The sequence below is a fragment of the Musca autumnalis genome, unplaced genomic scaffold (assembly GCF_047663935.1).
Source record: "Musca autumnalis isolate F117 unplaced genomic scaffold, ASM4766393v1 scaffold_1, whole genome shotgun sequence".
NCBI lineage: Eukaryota > Metazoa > Arthropoda > Insecta > Diptera > Muscidae > Musca > Musca autumnalis.
Window position 1 is genome coordinate 267,662,864 of NW_027411644.1, and position 24,343 is coordinate 267,687,206.

Sequence of the window (24,343 nt, forward strand, 5' to 3'; positions counted from 1 at the left end):
AGTGGTTGAGGATATACGTACCACATAAATCAACGAAAATTAATAAATGTCACATAATTTCGTTCAAATTGTTATTGTGTAAATGGGTATAGCTAAAATTGTGAAATTCATTATTATGATAGCAGTTATCGTTTAGAGTGGAGATATGAAGGAGGTTGCGGAAATTCGTACTTTTGTATACGAAAAGTACTAAATACTGCTATAATTGGTTTTAGGAGAACAGATAGATGGATAAATGAGTATCGCGGATGGGATATTGTTTTGGATATAGGGATGTAATTTTTGATACTTATACACACACGCAAAAAAAAATCGGCCTCTCTAACATATGTCCCAAACATATTTTGCAGCAAACAGATATATGGTTGCAACAGTCCCAAACATAATATATATTTGGGTCTCCAACAAATATATGTTTGGGTGGAAACAAATATATGTTTGGGTGCAAACATATATATGTTTGGGTGCAAACATATATATGTTTGGGTGCAAACAATTTTATGTTTGGGTGGAAACAATTTTATGTTTGGGTGCAAACATTTTATATTTTTGGGTGCAAAAAAATACAAACCCAAAAGGCACAAAAAAAAACAAACACATGCACCAGTTAGCGCTTACTAAGAGCAAGGGAGCGTAAAATTCAATTTAGCACTTTAAAATGTGTGCTCACTTGCTCTCAGTAAGAACTCACTGGCTGTCTCCATAGTATACACACAAATGTTGAGGTTGTTTATTGGAAGGCAAAAGAACAACAAACACATATGTAGGTATATACAAAATTCCAAAGAAATACATAACACAATTTAATAAAAGAAAAACTGATTGAAATAATTTGTAAATAGTCACACTTTTAAAAAGAAAAAATATATAGAAACGTAGTTGAACGCTTCTCCTTTGTTGTGAAATAAAACAAATTGTCCTCATAGTTGAAATCATCAGCGGGGAATCGGCATCTAGAATCAAATGATTATGTAATGTAATAAATAAATATGGATATGCCGTATTGCAAATATACATAAGTATGTATGTAATTACCAATATTAAATGCGATTTCTTCCTTGTCCAATAAAATAATTCCATTCAACTTTCCGATTCAATTATAAAATGTATTGGGCATTTAATTTACTAAAAAGCACAATTTCTTTAAGAAAACACAAAACACTGATTTATTCACTCACTTTACCGTCTTGACTCTACAAAGGCATCTAAAACACTGAAGAAAGAAATAAAATATAATTCATATCATTTCTTCTTTTCTTCTTCCCCTCCTAAGTTGGTTAACAACAACAAAACAAGAAACACACGAGTTTGTCGCATACACGCCACCAAAGCCCCCTTCTTCGCTTCTACGTCTTCTATTATACAATACACACAACTCTTCATTATAAAACAGCAATCCACAGCCGCGAGAGCACTGTTATTACTCTCGTTGACAAACATCCTCTCTCCACCCATGAAAAAAATGTTCTAACATAAAAAATATGTTGGTACCCAAACATATCAAATTGAGATATGTTACAAAATGTTGCAAACATATATTTGTTTGGACCCAAACATATTATGTTTGGATCCAAACATTAATTTGTTTGCAACCGGTCCCAAACATATATTTGTTTGGATCCAAACATATTTCTAACATAAATTTTTCTGCGTGCACTATAAGTACTAAATTTGGTACCTGTTTGGTCTTGCATAAAAAGATATAGCTGGAATTTCTAATTTTTGTATTAGGATCAGTGTTGGTGTTTAGATAAAGAGTTTTTAAAGGAGTTTTTAAAAGAGTTTTTAAAGTAGGATACAACTTCTGAATTTAGGTATGGAGGTCGCTGAGGACTGAATTATTGAGTTGGTGTTGGAAATACGAAATGTACAAAATGGTGCTAAATTTGGTGTTGGGTGAAGTTGCAATTATATAATTAGTGTGCGAAAAATACGAAACTGCAATAAATTTGGTACTGGGCTAAAGAAACAAGTGAAATATTGATTTATTATTTATTTGTCAGGTTCACTATTAGAGGTGTTAGTACAACAAGTGTATTAGAAGTATTAAATAATACTAAATATTGAAGCACTGCACAGTGGATCCACTTGTATGGAGAAAGTGGCCAAAAATATTTAGAGTGTAAAAATCAAGCAACTGCACCGGTTACAGTTTTGTGCTGCTGCGAAGAGTATTTAAAGAAACCACGAGCGTAACATTCTCCCCCTTTTCCCCTCTGGAGGGGGTATACAGTAAGAATTGTTTTATGCTGTTAATACAAAATGACAAGAACAAAGGTCCCGATTATCTTATGATGCAAAAATAGGCTTGGGGAAACAAAACAATCTCTAAAACAACATAAAATCCAATCAATTTAGCAAATTAAAAAAATCAAAATTTTTTCTGAAAATTGGTAAAATGTTTAATATAGATCTTATAGCGTTCTTCCTGGAAGGCACGTACCGCCAACGTAAGACAAGTTTGGAAGAAGATTTCTTCATCTTGCCACTGATGCCAATTATGTTAATGTACGTGGTCAGATAACAGAGTTAAACGCTAATATATCCATAGAAACCCTATTCTAGGGCGGCTTTAGTCAGCTACCCACCATTTATAGTCTGGCACTAGATGCCAGCTGATTTTAATACTTTGGAAAATTATTCCCGAGGTGGGCACTGGTGGGCATCATGACTAAAATCTTAGGTCAAATTTAAGTATATGATCGAATTGGCATTACAAAATACACTAAGAAAATATGCAGCTAACTAGAATTCCAAAAGACGCTAAAACACTACTTTTTAATGGGAAAAGTGAATACAAGTTGTTACAACCAAAACCAAAGGGATTTGAGTCCAAATTTGGCCCGATTCGGCTGATCCGTTCGAGAGTTATCGTTCACTCCAGCCACTACACACGGTGTATTTAAAACCTTTCCGACTATTTTCTAAGGAAGTATAGATTTTCCCCTGAACAAGTAAGAACGGCGTTAAGTTCGGCCGGGCCGAACTTGTTATACCCTCCACCACAAGTTGTATTGAAGTAAAATGGAATAATTAGTTTCCTTTCGTGTGTGAAGAAGACTTAATACTAAATTTCAGCAATTTCGGTAAAACACTGTGAGGCACCATTCTATGGGGGCTATTTCAAAACGTCGACCTATACCGACAAATTTCTGACGGAAAGTTTTTAGGCTCAAAGAAGACTAAATACCAAATTTCCTATATTTCGGTAAGAGAATGTGGCTTAAACTTAAAAAATAATGAACATCAAGAAGTACGCTTCTATGGGGATATATACCGTTCTATGGGGGCTATGTCGAAACGTGGACCTATACCGACGAATTTTAGTCAGAAATGGGGCAATATGAAAGCGTGGACCTGTACAAACATATTTCTGGCGAACAGTTTTATATCACATTGAAATCTAAATACCAAATTTCAGCCATTTTGGTGGAATATTGAAGACACAACCCTCAAAATACAAAAAATCGATAGGTACCTTTCCATGGGGGTTCTATGAAGGCCTGGACCTATACCGACAAATTTAAAGGGGAAGTTTGAGTACCCCCAACGAAGTCTAAATAACAAATTTCAGCCATTTCGGTGGAATATTGAGGCCACAACGTTAAGGTACCGTTCTATGGGAGCTATATGAAGGCATGAACCGATACCGACAAAGTTCTGGGGGGGAAGTTTTATACCACCAACGTAGACTAAGTACCAAATTTCAGCCATTTCGGTGTGATTATGAAGCTAAAACCTTCAAAATACCGAAAATCAGGAGGTATCGTTCTATGGGGGCTATATGAAGGTGTGGACCGATACCGACAAAATTCTGGGGGAAAGTTTTATACCCCTAAAGAAGACTATGTACCAAATTTCAGCCATTTTGGTATGATAATCAAGCTAAAACCTTAAAAATACCGAAAATCGGGAGGTACCGTTCTATGAGGGCTATATTAAGGTATGGACCGATACCAACAAAATTCTGGGGGAAAGTTTTGTACCCCTAAAGAAGACTACGTACCAAATTTCAGAGATTTTGGTGGGATAATGAAACTAAAACCTTAAAAATACCGAAAATCGGAAGGTACCGTTCTATGGGGGCTATATCAAAACGTGGACCGATATATCCTATTTTCAATACCAACCATCCTGCAAGTAATAAAAACTTCTGTACCAAATTTTGACACTCTATCTTTAAAATTGCGAGCTGTATCTTGATTTCAACAGACAGACGGACTGACGGACGGACGGACAGACGGACATGGTCAAATCGACATAGAATTTTATGCTGAACAATAATATATATATATATATATATATATATGGGGAATTCCAAGTGAAATCGGACAGTTCGGAGAAAAGTAATTTTTGATTTCAATTGTTTTTGGTTCAATTAATGCTCCTAGCCAACAGAACATTTTAGTATATTTTAAAATTTTTTTTGACCAACGGTACAGAGATATCGCCTATTGAAATTATCACATTTTTAAAGAACTATGTCCAAATAAATACTCATAACTTCTTTAATATTGGTCCAAATGGGACCATCTTTTTTTTGAATTGTTTGTTTTTTCATCAGCTATCGAAAGAAATACTTAAAAGAGAAATGCACAGTGGGCTTCAATGCAATTTTCGGGATTTAATATTTAAAATCAATTTTTAAATATGATTGTACCCTTCGATTTTTTTCAAAAAAAATTATATGTTAAACTACGTTCAATTACAAAAATTTTAAGCTCTAAATCGTAATGGGATGCGAATAAATACTGTTTTTCTGAATTTTTTAAAATTTGTCAATTTAATTTTTCCTTTATACCTTTGTGCAAAATTTATTATTTTATTAAAAAAGCTAAAAGTTTCATTTATAAATATTTGTTTTGATTTTATATTTATGAATTTATCTCAAACATCTTAAAAACTGCGTCATTTTTCGATTTTGAAAATGCATCAGCGAAAATTCCATTAATGTCCACTGTGGATTTTTTTTCTATTTTTTATGATAAATATATAATATATAATGATAAATATGTACTCTTAGCTTCAAAAATACAGGAAATACAAATTTTGGACAAAGGTATTAAGGAAAAATTGTATCGACAAATTTTAAAAAATTCAGAAAAAATAGTATTTATTCGCATCCCATTACGATTTAGAGCTTAAAATTTTTGTAATTGAACGTAGTTTAACATATAATTTTTTTTGAAAAAATCGAAGGGTACAATCATATTTAAAAATTGATTTTAAATATTAAATCCCGAAAATTGCATTGAAGCCCACTGTGCATTTCTCTTTTAAGTATTTCTTTCGATAGCTGATGAAAAAACAAACAATTCAAAAAAAAAGATGGTCCCATTTGGACCAATATTAAAGAAGTTATGAGTATTTATTTGGACATAGTTCTTTAAAAATGTGATAATTTCAATAGGCGATATCTCTGTACCGTTGGTCAAAAAAAAATTTTAAAATATACTAAAATGTTCTGTTGGCTAGGAGCATTAATTGAACCAAAAACAATTGAAATCAAAAATTACTTTTCTCCGAACTGTCCGATTTCACTTGGAATTCCCCATATATACTTTATAGGGTCTCCGACGAATATTTTGATGTGTTACAAACGGAATGACAAATTTAATTATACCCTCCATATGGTGGAGACATTACTGTCGTAATGGAGACGATTTGAGAGAAGACCTTAAACTGCACTCTTTACAAATATATGTGAACCTGATCTATGTTCCGTAGAGATATTACGATCCGAAAAGTATGGAACAAATCGGTTACTCCCTTCAATAATTATCGTGCGCATAAGTTTTCCGAACATGTTCAAACATTTTTGGGGGGGAGGTGCCTGAAGGAGTGAACCGATATGATATAACTTCGAACTTAAACTAAGTTTGGACAAAATATTATGTACGCCAAATTTTAGACCGAATCGGCAGATCCGTTCGAGAGTTATCGTGCGCTCCAACCACTACTCATGGTGTCATAAGGGATTTTTTTCAGCTTTCGAGCTATTTTCTCAGGAGGTATGAACTTGCCTCTGATAAAATTTATACCGTCGTAATGGGGGAACAACAAAAATCCAAGCGATTCGAGAGCAGGTCCTAAACTAAACTTCTGAGATATTTTGTGTGGGAGGTACCCCAAGGAGTGGACCGATATAACCCATCTTCGAACTCAAAATAAGTTTGGACAAAATATTAAAAAAGACAAATTTTGGACCGAATCGGTTGATTCGTCCGAGAGTTATCGTACGCTCCAGCCAGCCAGACAGACAGACATGGCTAAATCAACTCCAAATTGTCTGAAACACATTTCGTCCAAACATACTTGGGGTCTAAAACCATTATTTCGACGAGACACATTTTGCCCGTATGAAAGTGTATATATACCATCGTTAGCATAAATGCTGAGGGTATAACAAGTGAGCAAAGGCTATAGTCGGGACGGGACCGACCATGTGATACCCTACGCCACTACCCATGTACATAAGCCTTTTACTGGTAAACATTTCTTTTAGGGAATATAATCCGACTACCACCAAGTTGGGTTGAATTAGCGACTATTGCGATACTGCTAGCGACTATTGCTACTACACATCGTTGTAAATGTGATATTTTCAACTTTCCTTGCCAAGTTTTGCTTTTGATATACCTCTTAAAGAAGCAGAGATATTGGTTTGAAATAAAACGTTGACTTTTTCTCCAAATAAGTTTTTGCCCATTCCGACCCCTCAATATTATCCTTCCATACGGGTCCTTGTTTTGGTATATCCGCCACATAAATGTACCAACAGATTGAAGACATTAACTATTTCACTTTAGTCAAGAATATTTTATGATGGAGGGGAAAAAAGTTCTGCCCGGCCGAATTTAATGTTTTCTACTTGTTTTTTTACTTGTATACCCTACACCACACTGTGGTAAGAAAACGAGATAGGCCCATAGTTCCTTTTGGGTATATACATAGAATCACTTTCTGAGCCAAGTTATATTGACATCGGTTCAGTTTTGAATATTTCAAGTTATTAAGTACTATTCACAGTGGTGTAGGGTATCTATCATATAGTCGGTCCCGCTCGACTTTGATCCTTTCCTTACTGGTTTTATTTTTCAAAAACATCCTCCCTCATATTTAAATAAATTTTTTAGACAAAGTGTTAGATTTTTATCTTGTGATCCGGATCGTTCAATTGAACGAGATTGCCCAACCAATAACCATGACTATAACATCAAAAAATTAAAATATACGTTTTTTTCTTTTAACACATTTTTTCTCTTCCTTTCAGGTCTGAAAAAAGTTCTATGGCCCGTGTTTATGGGTTTGCAAGTTCTAAAATCACTGCTCATCGCTATGTTCATCCCAGCACTAATTGGATCATTTACAAAACTTCTGGGCAAAGGTGAGGCACAACTTTTATTATTCCATTTATATATACATACATACATGCATACATACATACAAACATATATAGTATAATTATACTACTATCCCAGCAAACACAACGTCGGACGTCCGACGCGAATGCTGGTAAATAAATCAAAAATTCATACGATAATTCATCAGACTTAGGACCGAATTCGGTCCGAAAGCCGTCCAAAACTTCCGAATTGCATAAGATTTTACTTCGGACCGATATCTGTCCGAACGTCGGTTAATAAATAATTAATTCATCAGAATTCGGACCGAATTCGGCCCGAAAGTTTGCAAAAACGTCAGATTTTCATCCGAATTTCGGTCAGAGAACACGTCAACCAATCCATATGACTTTCGGTCAGAGTTTGAACCGAACTCGCATCCGAACTCGGATGTTTCTTCCGATTGTGGTTTGCTGGATAATGGCAAAACTTTATTTGTAATTGATAAAACCAAATATTATTGTTTTTCTGTTTCAACGGAAAGTTTGTTAATTATGATTTATTCAAATTGAATATAATTTCAATTACATACTGGCATGTGTATATTCATACAATTTTAGCTAGAGTTACATATTTAATCACTTTAATGTTATATTTGTCTATTAATTGAGCTGTTCATTGCACGCTTCGATTAACTTCATAAAACGACAAGTTTAGAAACACGGTTATGCAATGTATGTTTGCCATTGTGCATCTGTATATTAGCCATTTAACAGTGCTAATCTTTATTATTCAGGAAAGTTATTAGGAATATAAAAAGTTATGACTATATCGATGGCTTTGACACTTAAATTTAAGATTTATCAAAAAGAGGAGTTAATCGATGTATGCACTAGGCGGCTTAATTGTTGATACATTAAAGTATCCTGAAAAAAAAGATGAATTTGACAAAGAGCAAGAAAAAATATATCAGTCGATTTAACGACTTCTGTATACCCTCCGCTCATGACAGGCAAAATAAATAATAGTGAAGAAGACCGTAAATTGGAGTTACGTATGGAAACGCTTAATTGAGAAACGTTTTTTTTCCTGCTCAAAATTCTGTATCTTTTGAACGGATAGAGATATTTTCATAATTCTGTTTTTATTAGACAGTAAACACAGTCAGATTTCCGGTTTATTTCTGATTTCCATAGCCATAGGAATTCAAGGTCAAAATTAAAATATTGAGTTTTTACTTTTTTTCATCAAACTATGAGTGTTTTTCATAACTCCCTATAACTTAAAAATGACCAAACCCCAACAAATAAACTATAGTATAATCTAAACAATCCGGACACCACATGTTTCGGCGGTGTCCGGATTTGCAAAATGTCTGGATTACCGGATAAAATAAATCGCGGTCAAAGTTCACATTTTTAATTTTTTTATGTTTTCAGGATTTTGCTGGAAAGTCCTATCGAAACGGGATTAAAGAAAATATTGTAGAGAATTTTCACTGCTGCCTCATTTTCGTAAGTCCCATTTAAATAGGACCTGCGGCTTTCAAGTAAAATCGTAAAATCCAAAAAAGCCCTTAAATGTAAACTTTGATCGCAATTTATTTAAAAAACCATCCAGCGATTTTTTTCTTTTTTTGGATTTTTCTCAGATATGGACATTGCTCTTTTCATTTACTCGTAAAGTTAGTTAAGTTGCACCGTACATGACATGATTATAAGCAGGCGATACAGTCAGTACATTCTCCCAATTTGAACTTCTATATTTCAAAAAATGGTAGAAGCTACGAAAATATATCAAAGGCCAATCTTGTAGAGAATTGTCACTGCGGTTTCCAAGCAAAATCGTTAAAACCCTTAACAATGTCAACTTGAATCGCGATTTATTTAAAAAGCACTGCGGCGATTTTTTTATTTTTTGATATTTCTCATCTATGAGCAATGTATTTTCAGATCTGTAATTCGATATTTTAGGTTTCCAGTAGTCACAAAACTTCTCCACCAAAAATGGTCAACATAGGTCCATGTTTTGTTATAGCCCCCATATAACGGTACCTCCCGATTTTCGGTATTTCTAGTATTTTAGCAACAATTTTTAACCGAACTGTTTGTAATTCGGCATTTGTGGTTCCCAGTAGTCATAAAACATTTCTACCATAAACTGTCAACATAGGTCCGTGTTTTGGTATAGCCCCCATATAACAACTGCACCTCCCGATTTTCTGTATTTTGAGGATTTCAGCTACAATTTTTGACCGAAGTATCTGCAATTCGACATTTGAGAAGGTACCTAGTGGTCACAAAACTTCTCCACCAACAATTATCAACATAGATCCACACTTTGATTTATCCTCATATAAGGTTGCCATCCGATTGAAGACATTTCTATATGAATTTGTTTACCTTATTTAGGTAAAATAAAATATAATTTAAAAAAATTAAGTGTCAGTGTTTTATTTAGAAATGCACTTAAAACTAGGAAATAATTTGTCGCTTAGCCTCAATAAATATATTCTTTCTCATGATGGAATCTCTCAAATAATTTTGCCACCATTTAGGATTTAAATGCAAGCGTTTTATTTGAGAGATTCCATCATGAGAAAGAATATATTTATTGAGGCTAAGCGATAAATTATTTCCTAGTTTTAAGTGCATTTCTAAATAAAACACTGACACTTATTTTTTTTAAATTATATTTTATTTTTAACTTTTTAGTTAATAATTTTTTTTGACCACTGAGAACAAAATTATAGTAAATTTAGGCCGAAAATTTACATAAAAACTTTAAAATGCCTGAAATCGTGTAGTACCGTTATATAAAGGCTATACCAAAACCTGGACTTATGTCCATAAGTTTTGGTGGGGAAGTTTCTGAGTCATTGGGGACTCCAAATGCCAAGTTACAGCCACATCGGCCTCAAAATGAAGATAAAATCCTTAAAACACTTGAAATCGGGCGGTACCGCTATATGGGGGCTTTACCAAAACCTGGACATACACATATGGCCAAAATAATAAGTACATCATAGTTTATGTTTGATTGTGTACTCCACAATCAGTTTTTTTCTCAAAAACGATGTGAACTGCTTTACATTTCGAAACTTCTATTCGTAATAAATGATGCAACAAGCATAAAAACGCAAAAAATTGGTAATATTTTGTTTTTGTGCCACTTTTTTCTAAATGTTCAAAATTTTGTTGGCCAAAAAAATAAGTACATTTTGGATTTTTTATTATTTACCAATAACCGAGTAAATTTTAATAAAGGTTGGTTAGTAATTTAGCTGTGCTAATAATATTAGACAAAAATAAAAAAAATTAATTAGTGGATGGGACGAAATGAGCACTATTACACTGGAGAGGGGAGATTGGAGTAAAAATTAAGAAATGAGAGAAAAAAATTTCGATAAAAGCCAAATCCCTGGAAAAGCCGGTGGGTTTTTTCTAAAATACATTGAAACCAAAATGAAACTGAAAAAACACGGTGTAGGCCTAAAAAGGCAACAATAAACAGTCGACCTATTAAACTCATCTTGGGTAAGTACTGTTGGCATAGGTAATGTTATATTCACCCGAATAGCTCGGAGAATACTAGGGGCTATCAAATTACCAGAATAATTAACAAAAGGCGTTCAAAATTTTTGTTGACGAGGTCTTCCTTAGCTAACAATGATATGGGTCGGTCGGGAAAAACTTACATGGACAAAATTGGCGAAATTTTCTCTAGAGCATTGAAATAAATATGAATAAAATAAGTTTATTCGGTAACAATTACGACAAGATGAATTTTAATCTCAAGGGAGAGGAATTTCATACAATAGTTACAAAAATCCAATTAAACACGGAGGTAGCCACCTAATAGTGTGAGACTGATTATTTTTTCCTGGTATGGTCTTTATCCAATATATCACATTACAGATGCTGGGACCCATTTCCAATACAAAAACATATTGGTCAACACATTGTTGCTACTAACAGAAGAAAATTTGTTTTTTATATGGATTTTTCAACAGAACTACGGTCCAAAAAATGCATCCCTATATGTCAAGGATGGGTTCCAGGACAATATAGTGAAGTAACTTGACTCGCCTATGCAGTAATCGGATATGAATGCAATAGTAAACCTTTGCGGACACTTAAAATAGCGCATTGGTACACAATCGTTCCAAAATAAACATCAAATTTGGAATTTTATTCAAAAAGTTTGGTATTAAATAACTTTTGAAAATTACAGCAAACTTCTAAGCAATATGCCAAAAAAGAATACAAAAAGTAGGTCAAAATAAAGGTGGAAGCAACAAATATTAATAATATAAACATCCTAATTACAATCTATCCTAAAACAATTGAATATACTAATATTAATTATTGATTTCCAAAATGTACTTATTATTTTGTCCATCAATTTTTATGACTTTTTTCTTAATATCGCATTTAGAAGTTTGTTTATCTTGAAGATCTACGCAAAATTTATTTTTTAAGTGTCATTTATGTTGCAAAACTTAAATTTAAACTGAACATTGTCTTACAGTGAATACATTTTCTGAATTGAACGAAAAATATGCATACTTATGTTTGTACTTATTATTTTGGCCATATCTGTATGTCCATAATTTTTAAGGGGTACGTTTCTGTACGATTGGAAACCCTAGTTGTCAAAAAACAGCCAATACGGGCTTAAAATGACGATAAAATACTTTAAACCGAGTGGTACCGCTGGACGGTAGCTACAGGAAAAAATGAACCCATATTGGTTTTGGTTTCATATTCATGTATTGTCATCCAAATCTGAAAAGTGTACAAAGTTTTAGTTCGATTGGTCAACTAAAAATGTGTGAAAAGCAAATAAGATAAAAAACTGTAAAACAGTGTAAAAATGGACCAATATTGGTTTTGATTTCATATTCATGTATTGTCGCCCATATCTGAAAAGTGTGCAAAGTTTTAGTTCGCTTGGTCAATTACAACTGTGTTAAAAATGAGTTACTAGATTTGAAAAGCATGTAAAATTGAACACTGTACAACACTGTAAAAATGGACCAATATTGGTTTTGATTTCATATTCATGTATTGTCATCCAAATCTGAAAAGTTTGCAAAGTTTTAGTTCGATTGGTCAACTGCAACTCTGTGAAAATTGAGTTACCAGATTTGAAAAGCAAAATGCCGAAAATCGTGTTGTACCGTTATATGGGGGCTATAGGAAAAAATGGACCCATATTGATTTTGGTTTCATATTTACGTATTGTCATCTAAATCTGAAAAGTGTGCAAAGTTTTACTTCGATTGGTCAACTGCAAACGTTTTAAAAATCAGTTACCAGAGTTGAAAAGGGGGTTAAGTTAGTCACCGTAAAAACACTGTAAGAATGGACCAATATTGGTTTTGATTTCATAATCATGTATTGTGATCCAAATCTGAAATGTGTGAAAATTTTAAGTTCGATTGGTTAACTGCAACTGTGTGAAAAATGAGTTACCAGATTTGAAAAGCAAATTAGATAAAACAGTGTAAAAATGGAACAATATTGGTTTTGATTTCATATTCGTCTATTGTCATCCAAATCTGAAAAGTGTGCAAAGTTTTAGTTCGATTGGTCAACTGCAACCGTGTTAAAAATGAGTTACCAGATTTGAACTAAACACACACCAAAGCAAGTTAAATAAAACACTGTAATAATAATAAAAAAATATCTCCACCTCAAATGATGGACAGGATATACAATTATTATTCTGTTTTAGTTTAGAATATTTTATGGTGGAGGGTATAAAAAGTTCGCCCTGAACCTAACGCTTTTTTACTTGTTTATATTTCAGTGGAATAAACGTTATTTTAGTAATTAATAGGCAAAAGTTTATTTATCCGTGCTACAGGAATTTTTTGAGAAAAAATTTCGAAATGTCACATTCCTATTTTTTATATTTGAATATGATAAAGAGTGAAACATTACGATGCGCAAAGGTTGGACCAATATCTATCCCTCCTGTCGATATTATCTTGCTCATCAGGCACTTTAGTTGGTCACCGTGGATTTTTTAGTGCTTTTGGAAATTTGCAAACTATATTCCAACAGTTTTTAAACTGCAATTATGCAAAAATGTTGAACTCTTATGAGGGCGTTGTCCGAAGATATTTTCCAATATAGAGCTTCTTGGAGCTTGATGTACGTTTGATAATTCACTTCGCAAGAAGTTATGCCCATCTGTAAATTTAGTTGTAGCCAGCAGGGACCGCGAGCACAACATGCAAACAGTTTTATAATGATCCGAAAAGTGTTCCTAAACTGCACTTGTACCAACATTTTCAAATGTTTTGTGGGAGGTACCCGAAGAAGAAGACCAAACAGAAAATATGTCTGGAAGAGTTATCGTGTGCACAATTTTAGCGAAACATTTTGAACTTTTGTGGGGGTGGTACACTTAAGAGTGGACCGATATGATCCATCTTCGAACTTGATCTAAATTTTAGAGAAAATATTACGAGAGCTATATTTTGGACCAAATCTGTTGATGGCTAAATCGACTCCAAATTATTTGAAACTGATTTGGTCCAAACATACTTGCGGTCTAAAACCATTATTTCGATAAGGTACATTTTCATCATATCAAATACCTTCGTTAAACTAAAGGCTGAGGGACGAAATCGGTTGCTGCATTCAAGAGTTATCGTGCGCACAGTTTTTGGCGAAATTGTTTTATCTTTTGGGGTATCGGGAGGAGTGGACCGATATTTGAGCCTGATCTTAGTTTGGACAATAAAATAAAGGAAATAAAAACCTCATTTTGAAAAAGAGCCCACTTTTACTCAGAAATCCCCATATTTTGTTTTCGAATTACAAATGGAAAAATTCGAAATTCAAATGAAATAATTTGGATTTCAAATTGAATAATTCGAATTATAAGTAGAATTTTTGAATTACAAGTGAAATGTTACACATTGCAGCTAAAATGTTTCGAATTACTTTTGAACAAGTAAGGACGTATCAGTCAGCTGTGCTCACGGAGAAATACCCTCAGCCACTGACCAAGAAAAAAAAAAAAAACAACAAAACAAACACAATAATTATGCCGTATATACTCGTAAAATATATTGATTTTATATCGCGAGTTTGTTTTAAAATCTGTAGGTACCGCAACGTGGGCTTATACCAAATCATTGGCAGATACCAAACATTTTTGGCAACCAAACTTCCTCATAAAGGACTCAAAATATGAAATTATTTTAAAATAAGTTTTTAATTAATTGAAAAGTGAATTCTAGCGAAATACCACACACTCAACCATTACGCTACGATCGTCTCGCCTGGTGGTTTAAGCCAGGCTCATCAGGCGTATTTTGAATGTTAATGGCTAGAAGACAAAGGCTGATTTAGATAACTTCTATTTATACAAACATTTTTACAAATTTGTAATTTTGAAGTATTTATTGAAGTATTTTTCTTTATCAATTCACCCTTGTGTCTTGTCTAGGAATCATTTTTCTCAATACATTCACATGTACAATCGAATGAAAACTTCACAGCAGAGCCCGGCTGTGGTTTGAACCTGGGTCCTCTCCAACAAACAGACAATGTTGTCGAGGTCTCAGCGTTCTAAGCCATTGCAAATCTATCATATCAAGAAACTAGTCGACATGATATCAACAAAAAAAAACTTCAGAAACTGAAGACATAACAATTCATGAAGGAAACCCCCCTTCGATTGTACATGTGAATGTATTGAGAAAAATGATTCCTTACTATTTGTTGTAGTCAAGCTTAAAGTCCAATTTACATATGCACATTAAATGATTTCGTTTTACGAAATCCTAGAATCAAATGAAGTGTATTTACATCTGTTTTTTTGCGTCATTTGCTTACACACACAATCGCACATACACACTTATACAATAACACAAACACACGCACACAATATATTTATTCTGAAAAATAGGAATTTCACAACACAAATGTGTATCAAATAACTTAAATTAATTCCAAAAACAAAAAAAACATAATTTTTGCAAGTTTTTTAACCATTTATTTTCACTTTTGTCATCGTTTGAGTATTTTTGTTTTTCTACAACACACACAAACAAACAAAGACATAATAAAACAGTTGCATTTTTTGGTAGTTTATGACGAAAAAGCAGGGTTGCGTATAATAGTATGTTGTTTTCGTGCGTTGTTTAGAATAAATGACGCAGCTATCGTCATTTATTTTTGTATGGCAAATGACGCAAAATGTTGCCTGTTTTAGCAAATAAATGACGAATCAGCTCCAAATGACGAAAAAGTTGCTAATGTAAATTGGACATAATCTCATATTTGTTGTTTTCAAATTTAAAAAAAAAACAACAAGTTTAAAGTGGGGTGTAGTTAAAATTGATTACTTTTGGGGATGGCAGAGAATACTATTTTCGTCCAACGCCACTTGGACTCATCAGTTCTCTTAGTTCTTTGTATTGAAACAAAGAACTAGAGTTGTGTAGTTCGCGAACGAACTAGTTCAATTGAACGACTCACCTCAAAGAACGACTGAACTAGATCACTCGAAGTCGTTCTTTATAGTTCAGTAGTTCAGTAAAAGAACGAAAGAAATGTCAGCTGTTTCAACCAGCGTTTGCACCATACAATTTGTCTTCAAACTCTGATTTACTAACACATACATACATTTGTCAGCTGTCCATCATTTTTTCACAGACAGTAGGGTTAACAAATTTTTGACATTTTTGTAAAACAAGTGAGATAATAATTGCAATGTGTTGAAAACAAAAGAACATGAACCAAAACAAAATCTGTGAGATTAAGCTTGACTACAACAAGTAGTAAGTAAAACATACATCTCAACAAAACTGCCAAAGTGAATCTAAAAATAGACACAGAGCACCGTGGACGATTGGTTGTTGTTATTTTTCGACAACTATCAAAATTGTTATGTGCATTCTCTGCAATGTGGAGACACATGACAGTGGGAGTAGTTAATTTGGTTTACATATGCGGCTACGAGAGTTTTTAGGCGTTTTCGGTTGAATTCGCATTGAAACGAATTCATCAGTCACACTTATTCTTGAGCTCGAGTCGTCATAAAATTGGGGAAGGGTTCTTTGTTTCAATACAAAGAACTAAGAGAACTGATGAGTCCATGTGGCGTTGGACGAAACTAGTATTCTCTGCCATCCCCAAAAGTAATCAATTTTAACAACACCCCACTTTAAACTTGTTTTTTTTTTTTTTAAATTTGAAAACAACAAATATGAGATTAAGCTTGACTACAACAAATAGTAAGTAAAACATACATCTCAACAAAACTGCCAAAGTGAATCGAAAAATGATTCCTAGACAAGACACTAGGGCAGGGACGAGCTTCTTTGCTTAGATCGTATAGTGAGGGCGCCCACTGAGTTGTTTTTGCATTTGCTTCTCTCTCTCTCTCTCACGTACAGTGTAAATTAATGAAAACAAACAAAAATATAATGTGGTTGTTGCTTTTTTCACTCATACGTTCATACATGTCTTCGCTTTGGTTGTATTTCTGTGGTCATCGCTGCACTAGGGTGACTTGATAAAGAACAAGTAAAAAAGTATCAGTCGGCTTTGCCGACAGATATATACCCTCAGCCTGTGCAAATTGAAACACTTTTTTCACAAAAAAATTATGTATTTAGGGGGTTTCAAAATTTTGGTCGTATGAACCGGCAAAAATGTTGATTAGGATTAAAGTTAAAAAATTTTGCGGAAAAGGTACTTAAAGGAATGGACCGACATAGACCATGGGGGTGCCATAGGGGGTTTTTACACCACTCGGGCTGTTTTCTCAAGAAGTATGAACCTGCCCCTGAAACAACTTTTACCATCGTAATTGAGGCAGCGATTGTAAGTTGCTTCAACAAAAATCAAAGTGATTCAATAGCAGGTCTTAAAGTGAACTTATACAAAATTTGGTGTGGGAGGTACCGGATGGAGTGGACAAATATAGTCCATATTCGAACCTGACCTATATCTGGTAGATATTATGAGAATGTGTAAAGTATGGACCAAATCGGTCACTCCCATCAAGAGTTATCCTTTGATTTGGTTCGAATCGGTTCGTACCAAAGTGTATATATACACTTTTAGCCTAAAGGCTGAGGGTATAAAAAAGGTGTAAGAGTAGAATCCAGTCTTTTATTGATTGCTTATACAGTGGTGTGAAAAATAATAAGGACACTTCAATCCATAACCAAGATTACATTGAAAACTGACTATAGAAGTGAAAATTACATTAGTTTATAAAATTTTATGTTTTCTTAAAATGTTAGGAAAAGTATTATAAAAATATTTTGATTGCTTGTAACCATATTTTATTTATCTTTTATATTTTATGCGAATTGTCGTAGTTTGGTGTGTGAAAAATAATAAGGACACTTCATGACATCCTTTAATAAGGACCAAACTTGAAAGAAATTAATCCAGGTTTTTACTAAATAATGGCAGATAAAGTGTTTCAGTGTCATTAATACGTTGTAGACGATCCTTTGTTTTCTAAAACGAAAGCGCATCGTCTGGGCATCGAGTCGACCAAATTTTGGCACTTCTCTACTGGTATCGCGTCCTACGCAACCTGTATAAATTGCCAAAGGTCGTCATAATTTGATGGACACTTTCCCCTGCTTGATTTTTTAACTTCCATTCCACAACATTTTTCAATTGGGTTCAAATCAAGGGATTGTATGGGCCATTCTAACAACTTAACTTAACTATTCTGGAACACCTTTTTTCATTTTGCCGCCATTTTTGGGTCATTAACCTTAGTGAACACTCATTTGAGAGGCACACCCCCTTCAGCATACGGAAGAATTATATTTTTCAAAATTTCAATGTAATCTAGTGATTTCAAAAACACTTTGAATACTGTATAGAGACCCCACAGCATAGTAAGAAAATGAGCCCCACACCATGCTGTTACCTCTGCCATATTTAGCCGCCTTCAGAGTATATTTTGGGTTATATTATTGATTTTTAGGTCTTCAACCCTGATAAACTCCTCTATCGGAACAAAAAAATATATTTGTTTTCATCAGACCAAAGGATGGTACGCAATTTTTCTTAGACCAAGCGATGTGATTTCTAGCAAACTGTATTATTTGCTGAATATTTTTATACCCTACACCACTACGTAGGAAGTGTATAATTTTTCGATTAAAATGATACTTTTCTGACACTGTGAGCTCTAATGTGGCCACCACAGATGGTTTTAGGAGTCGTTGATGCGTCAAAATTAATATTTAAGTAGTTTTTTATTTGTAAAGATGTGGAAAAAGGATAAAAGGAATAACGCATTTATTATTACAGGTGCAATTTTTGGATTTCTACTACGATTTTTATCTTTCAAGTTCATTTAGCTGCATCCTCCACCATTGTTTTTAAAGATTCTTAGCTTTTTCTGTAATTTTTCTGTATGAAATTCCTTCTTTACGTAAACATTTAATGATTTCTCGAGTAGCGTGATAACAATGCATATTTTTACCCATATTTGCAAAGAAAAACTAAAAATACCGGTAGATTTAACATTTAATGAATAGAAATTAATTCATTTTAAACTTTTACTTACAGGAAAGAATCACAAAAAAATAATATCAATTTATTTTTACTAAAACGAAAAACTGTCCCTATTATTTTTCACAGCAGAAATCACGAATTTTACGAAAAATTTTGTTTTGTATAAAAACTAAACAGAAAGAAACCAAAATCGTAACGGGATTTCTTATTGCAATACATGTACATTTTCAAAAACAAATTTCCATCGCAAATTCTTCCATTTTACACATTTTAGGAGTGACCAAAAGTTGTGAATGTCACTGTCCTTATTATTTTTCACACCACTGTAGGTACCTGTTATAGTCAGGTCCGATTTCACGTATTTTTGAATATTCCCAAAAACATTAATATTCAAATTATTGAATATATTATAATTAAATAAAATTATTATATCTATATCTTATTTTAGGTATCAGCTCAGGTTCGGCACCATTGTTCATACGACCTATGGATCCACCACAGGAATTGGACTTCCGTGATAATTTTGGTGATGGTGGTGATAAATTCCTTGCAGCCGATGATGTATTGAATGATCCATTCCAACCAACAGATGATACACTAAAAGATCACAAAGCTTATGCCTACAATCAACCGGGTTTGTTGGAAATAAATTTTATGATAAAACCTTTGATACATTTCAGAATTACTTATTAACATTCGTTTGTTTTTCTAATTTCTTTCCACAGAAGCATCGCAATACAGCAATCAATATGCCTACAATAGTGTAGACTCTTCATCACATCTGGGACCATTGAGCTTTACACGCCTTGGCATGAATGAACGACAACATCAATTAATGCAAAACTCATATATGGGAGCGTTGCAAACCATAACATCGGCCTCATTTAAAAACTCTAACTCAATATCTGGTGGATCTTCTCAACTTTCGGCACCCATGGTTAACAAGCCAGCTGCCCCGGCAAATATGAATACATTTCAACAATTCCAAAAAGTTCCTGCATCATCGTTACTACTCTCCAACTATGATCCATTCTATAGTCCATTGCTATCGAGATTGGATTCGGTATTTGCTCAATTGAAATTGAAGTCAGATAATGAAGAATGTCGTGAGAAGGTCATATGTTTGATGTATGCCAATCCCGCAAAGTATGCTCCATATAGTAATCTTGTATCGGCACAATTGAGTCGGTAAGTAAGATGCAAATTAAAATATTTAGTGGAACCTATGTTGGTGTAGTAAAATTCAGATATGCCTAAAAGTAGGCTTTGTTTTTTTAATTTAAAAACGTTTAATACGTTCCAAATAACAGTGGAACATTGTTAAATATTTAGTGGGTTGTAGGTGAGTGATAATGCTGGGTTTTTAAACCAATAGGTACAGAAAATGTGGTTAACAGCCAAGTCGGACTATAGGAAAGATTTGGAATTAAATAACTAATATTAAAAATTAAAATAAATAATTGGAATGTTCAATTTTCGAATGATTTGTGGCATAAATGCTAGTTCCCTAGCTTAGCCTTCGTCCACTTACTAAAAATAACATTCTAATATGCCTGATGATCGTCTAACCACCCGTGAAACGTAGCATAATGGTTGAATGTGTCATAAACAGCTCAACTCGAGAAGAATTAATTCAAACAATTTTACAATTTAACAGAATGACTGATAATCAATGCCCAGTCAAAACGGCTGAAGTTAGAATATTAAAATTTTGGATGAGCCTTACTTTGAACTCTGACATTTGGAATCAGGGTCACTGATGTATAGGATGTACATATATAGTATAGGATAGATGTTCCAAAGGATTTGTTGAAATTCGAACTACAAATTACTAGAATGTAAAAAATTTAGTACCATTTGGTACAATGTGATTGAGCAGAGCTAAAGGTTTGAAATTTGGAATGAGAAACGAATCAGGTCTGAATTTTGGTATTCCAACCACTGGTGGTGTGTAGAGAAGAGATACGTAGCTGATTCGGGGAATTATTACTTAATTGTACAAAAAGTGCTAAATTTGATGTTGTGTGTAGCAATAGCGTGCGGGGTTCAGATATAGTTTTGGAAATACCTACCATAAGATTTCGAAAGGTACTTAATGACACTGAATTTAATATTGGGCGTAAGAATATAATTAGAACTATGACTTTTGGTACTAGGGTCTGAATTGTTCATCTTATTGTACAGCCTATTGTATTGTAAATATTCATTGTATTTATATGCAAATTTTATATACATACATATATTCCCATTGAAAGAAATAAACATAACATTAATATTGTTCTCTTTCCAGGGAATTGAATGAATTGCGAAAACCCACATCGGATAATCCTGACATTTTGCGTTTCTTTAAATACATGCGTGCAGCGAAAGATGGTCAAGATGGCGTTGATTGTGAACAGGCATTCGAAAAATGTACGGAATTTAAGGATTTCGAAAATCCTGCAATGGTTTCCACTTATCACGACATCAACAAATTGGTACAGGCCAGAAAAATGGCGTAAACTTCATAAGCAAATGTTTCAAGTCAAGCAATTTGGAATACTGTAAATCGATGCAACTTAAAATTAATTTAATTTTTAAGTAGAAAAAAAAACTTATCAGCCATAGATATTTTTAGAAACTATTTATTTATTATTTATTTAATTTATTTATTATTTATTTATTTAATATTTTTATTTATATAATTTATTTATGATTTTTCTTGTTTTTAAGTCAAAATATTTTTTTGAAACAAAAAATGTTATCCTAGCATTTTTTTGTAAAGTCCTATATAAATTATTGTAGATAGTAATAATATTGCAATACTGAAATGTATAGATAACTACAAAACCATTATTATTATTAACAGATAATGTAAAATGAAATGATACTTTAGTCTGTAATTTAAGAATTTGAAGAAAAAATATAATTTTTTAAAATACATTGATCTTTTTGGTTTATGTGTTGCATTTTTCTCCAGAAATTTTTAATACATGATATTCCAGTCAAGCCGTTATTCTGTATTCAAAAGGTACAATTTTAAAGTTTTGAGGCTTTGAAAATTGTTAATGAAAACGTTGGGTGCAATTAGAACTTGACTAGAGTAAATGTTGAAGATGGAAAAATTGTCCTCATTCATTCAATGAACCGTATATTGACCAAACTTAATTGCAATATTGAAAAACAAGGTATTAACTTATTTTTTATGCAGTTTTGTGTTAGTTAATTTTTATACCCTCAGCATTTATGCTAACGAGGGTATATACACTTTCATACGGACAAAATGTGCCTCATCGAAATAATGGTTTTAGACCCCAAGTATGTTTGGACGAAATGTGTTTCAGACAATTTGGAGTCGATTGAGCAATGTCCGTCCGTCTGTCTGGCTGGAGCGCACGATAACTCTCGAACGGATAAACCGATTCAGTTAAAATTTTGGCTTTCGTAATATTTTACCCAAACTTAGTTTAAGTTCGAAGATGGGCTATATCGGTTCACTCCTTCCCCCACAAAAGTTCGAAAATGTTCGGAAAATTTGTGCGCACGATAACTCTTGAAGGGAGTAACCGATTTAGTCCATACTTTGCCCACCGTGAAATGTGTAAATGTGTATAAGGTTTCAATATGGACTCAATCGGTCCACTCATTATGGTACCTTCCAATATGGACTTAATAGACTCCTTCGGCTTCCTCCCACACAAAATTTCGGAAAAGTTCATTTTAGGACCTGCTATCGAATCGTTTAGATTTTTAATGCAACAGCTTGTATTTACTGCCCCCTATATGACGGTATAAGTTTTATCATGGGCAAGTCCATACTTCCTGAGAAAATGACCTGAAAGGTGCAAAAACCTGTCATAGGGGGTTTTTCAAGATCTGCCGATTCGGTGCAAAATTTAGCCTTCGCAATATTTTGTTCAAACTTCGTTTCAGTTCGAAGATAAGCCCTATCTGCCTACCGCTTCAGGTACCTCCCACACAAAAGTTAAAAATGTTCGGAAAAATTGTGCACACGATAACTCTTGAAGGGAGTGACCGATTTGGTTCATACTTTACACATCCTTATATATATACCATATATAGATCAGGTTGAAACATGGTCTATATTTGTCCACTCCTTTATGTACCTCCCACACAAAATTTCAGATAAGTTCACTTTGAGACCTGCTTTCGAATCTCTTTGATTTTTATTGCAGCAACTTGCATTCGCTGCTTCAATTACGACGGTATAAGCTTTTCCACGGACAAATCCATACTTCTTGAGAAAACAGCCCGAAAGGTGTAAAAACCCCCTATAGCACCATATGCAGTGGATGGAGAGCACGATAACTCTTGAACTGATCAACGGATTTGGGGTAACATTTGGCTTCGTTATATTTTGTCCAAACTTAGTTTCAGTTCGAATAATGGCAATACCAGCCCACAACTTCCGGAACTTCTATTTATTATTTAAATATATATCTCATGAACGGGGCAAACAATTTGGTCCAATATTTGGATCTCCTAATATTTTGTTAAAATTTAATTTATCTCGGCCCGTATCGGTCCTCTCCTTAGCAGAAAAGACTTTAAATACATTCGATTTGTCCGTTGATGAAAGTTTCAATTCACAAAGGCTGAGGGTATATCTCTGTCGGCAAAGCCGACTGATACTTTTTTACTTGTTTCTATGCCCTTCAATAAAAACACCACCATTTATAAATGTGTTGACATGTTAGAAATACCCAGTGACCGCTTGCTGAGAGCAAGTGAGCATACATTTCAATGTGTTTGACATTTACGCCTCCTTGCTCTCAGAAAGCGCCCACTGGTGCATGTGTTTGTTTTTTTTGTGGCTTTTGGGTTTGTATTTGTTTGCATCCAAACATATATATGCTTGCAGGACCCAAACATATGTTACGTTTGGGACTGCTTGCAAACAACTATATGTTTGCTGCAAAATATGTTTGGGACATACATATGTTAGAGAGGCCATTTTTTCTGGGTGTATGATGTGTCCTATATGACGATTTTTTCCTCTGTAACAAACATTTTGAAGAAAATTATATCTTCAAAAAACAGAAACTACATACCACTACCATTCCACTGAATATCATATATATGTATTTGATTATCACCAAACTCAAACAAATTGCGTTTAATTTCTGCCATAAATTTTAATCTTTTTTATTTTTCCTTCGAAATTTTGATTTTGACTTCGAATTATACCCCGAATTTTGAACATTTTTGAAAACAAATTGCATATCCCTATACTTTGACATGTTCTTTCTTCAAATCAAATTATAAAACTCGCGTTATTAAAAGTGCAAAAATCTGTTTTTTGCTTAAAAACCTATCCTAATTACCTATTGTGCACCGAATTGGTTGCAACTTGGTATTTTGTGCCTCCAGAGGCTAAAAAACATTTGTACGTACATTTTTTTTATGTAGGTTTACGTTTTGTTATAGCAGAAATTTGGTATTTAGTCCTCTCTTGGGCTACAAAACTTTCTCCCAGAAATTTGT

The 24,343-nt window shown here is 33.5% G+C and overlaps 1 protein-coding gene across 1 annotated transcript in view; it reads left to right on the top strand.

Annotated features, from left to right (window-relative positions):
- The window catches only part of Osi24 (Protein), a 127,782-nt gene extending 106,328 nt beyond the window's left edge, over nt 1–21,454 (top strand). Inside the window, exons 4-7 of the mRNA XM_073964162.1 lie at nt 7,274–7,387; nt 19,308–19,493; nt 19,585–20,047; nt 21,150–21,454. Of these exons, the coding sequence (XP_073820263.1) occupies nt 7,274–7,387; nt 19,308–19,493; nt 19,585–20,047; nt 21,150–21,360 (974 nt within the window). The 3' untranslated portion in view covers nt 21,361–21,454. The remainder of the gene's footprint in view (nt 1–7,273; nt 7,388–19,307; nt 19,494–19,584; nt 20,048–21,149) is intronic.
- Nucleotides 21,455–24,343: the final 2,889 nt, after the last annotated feature.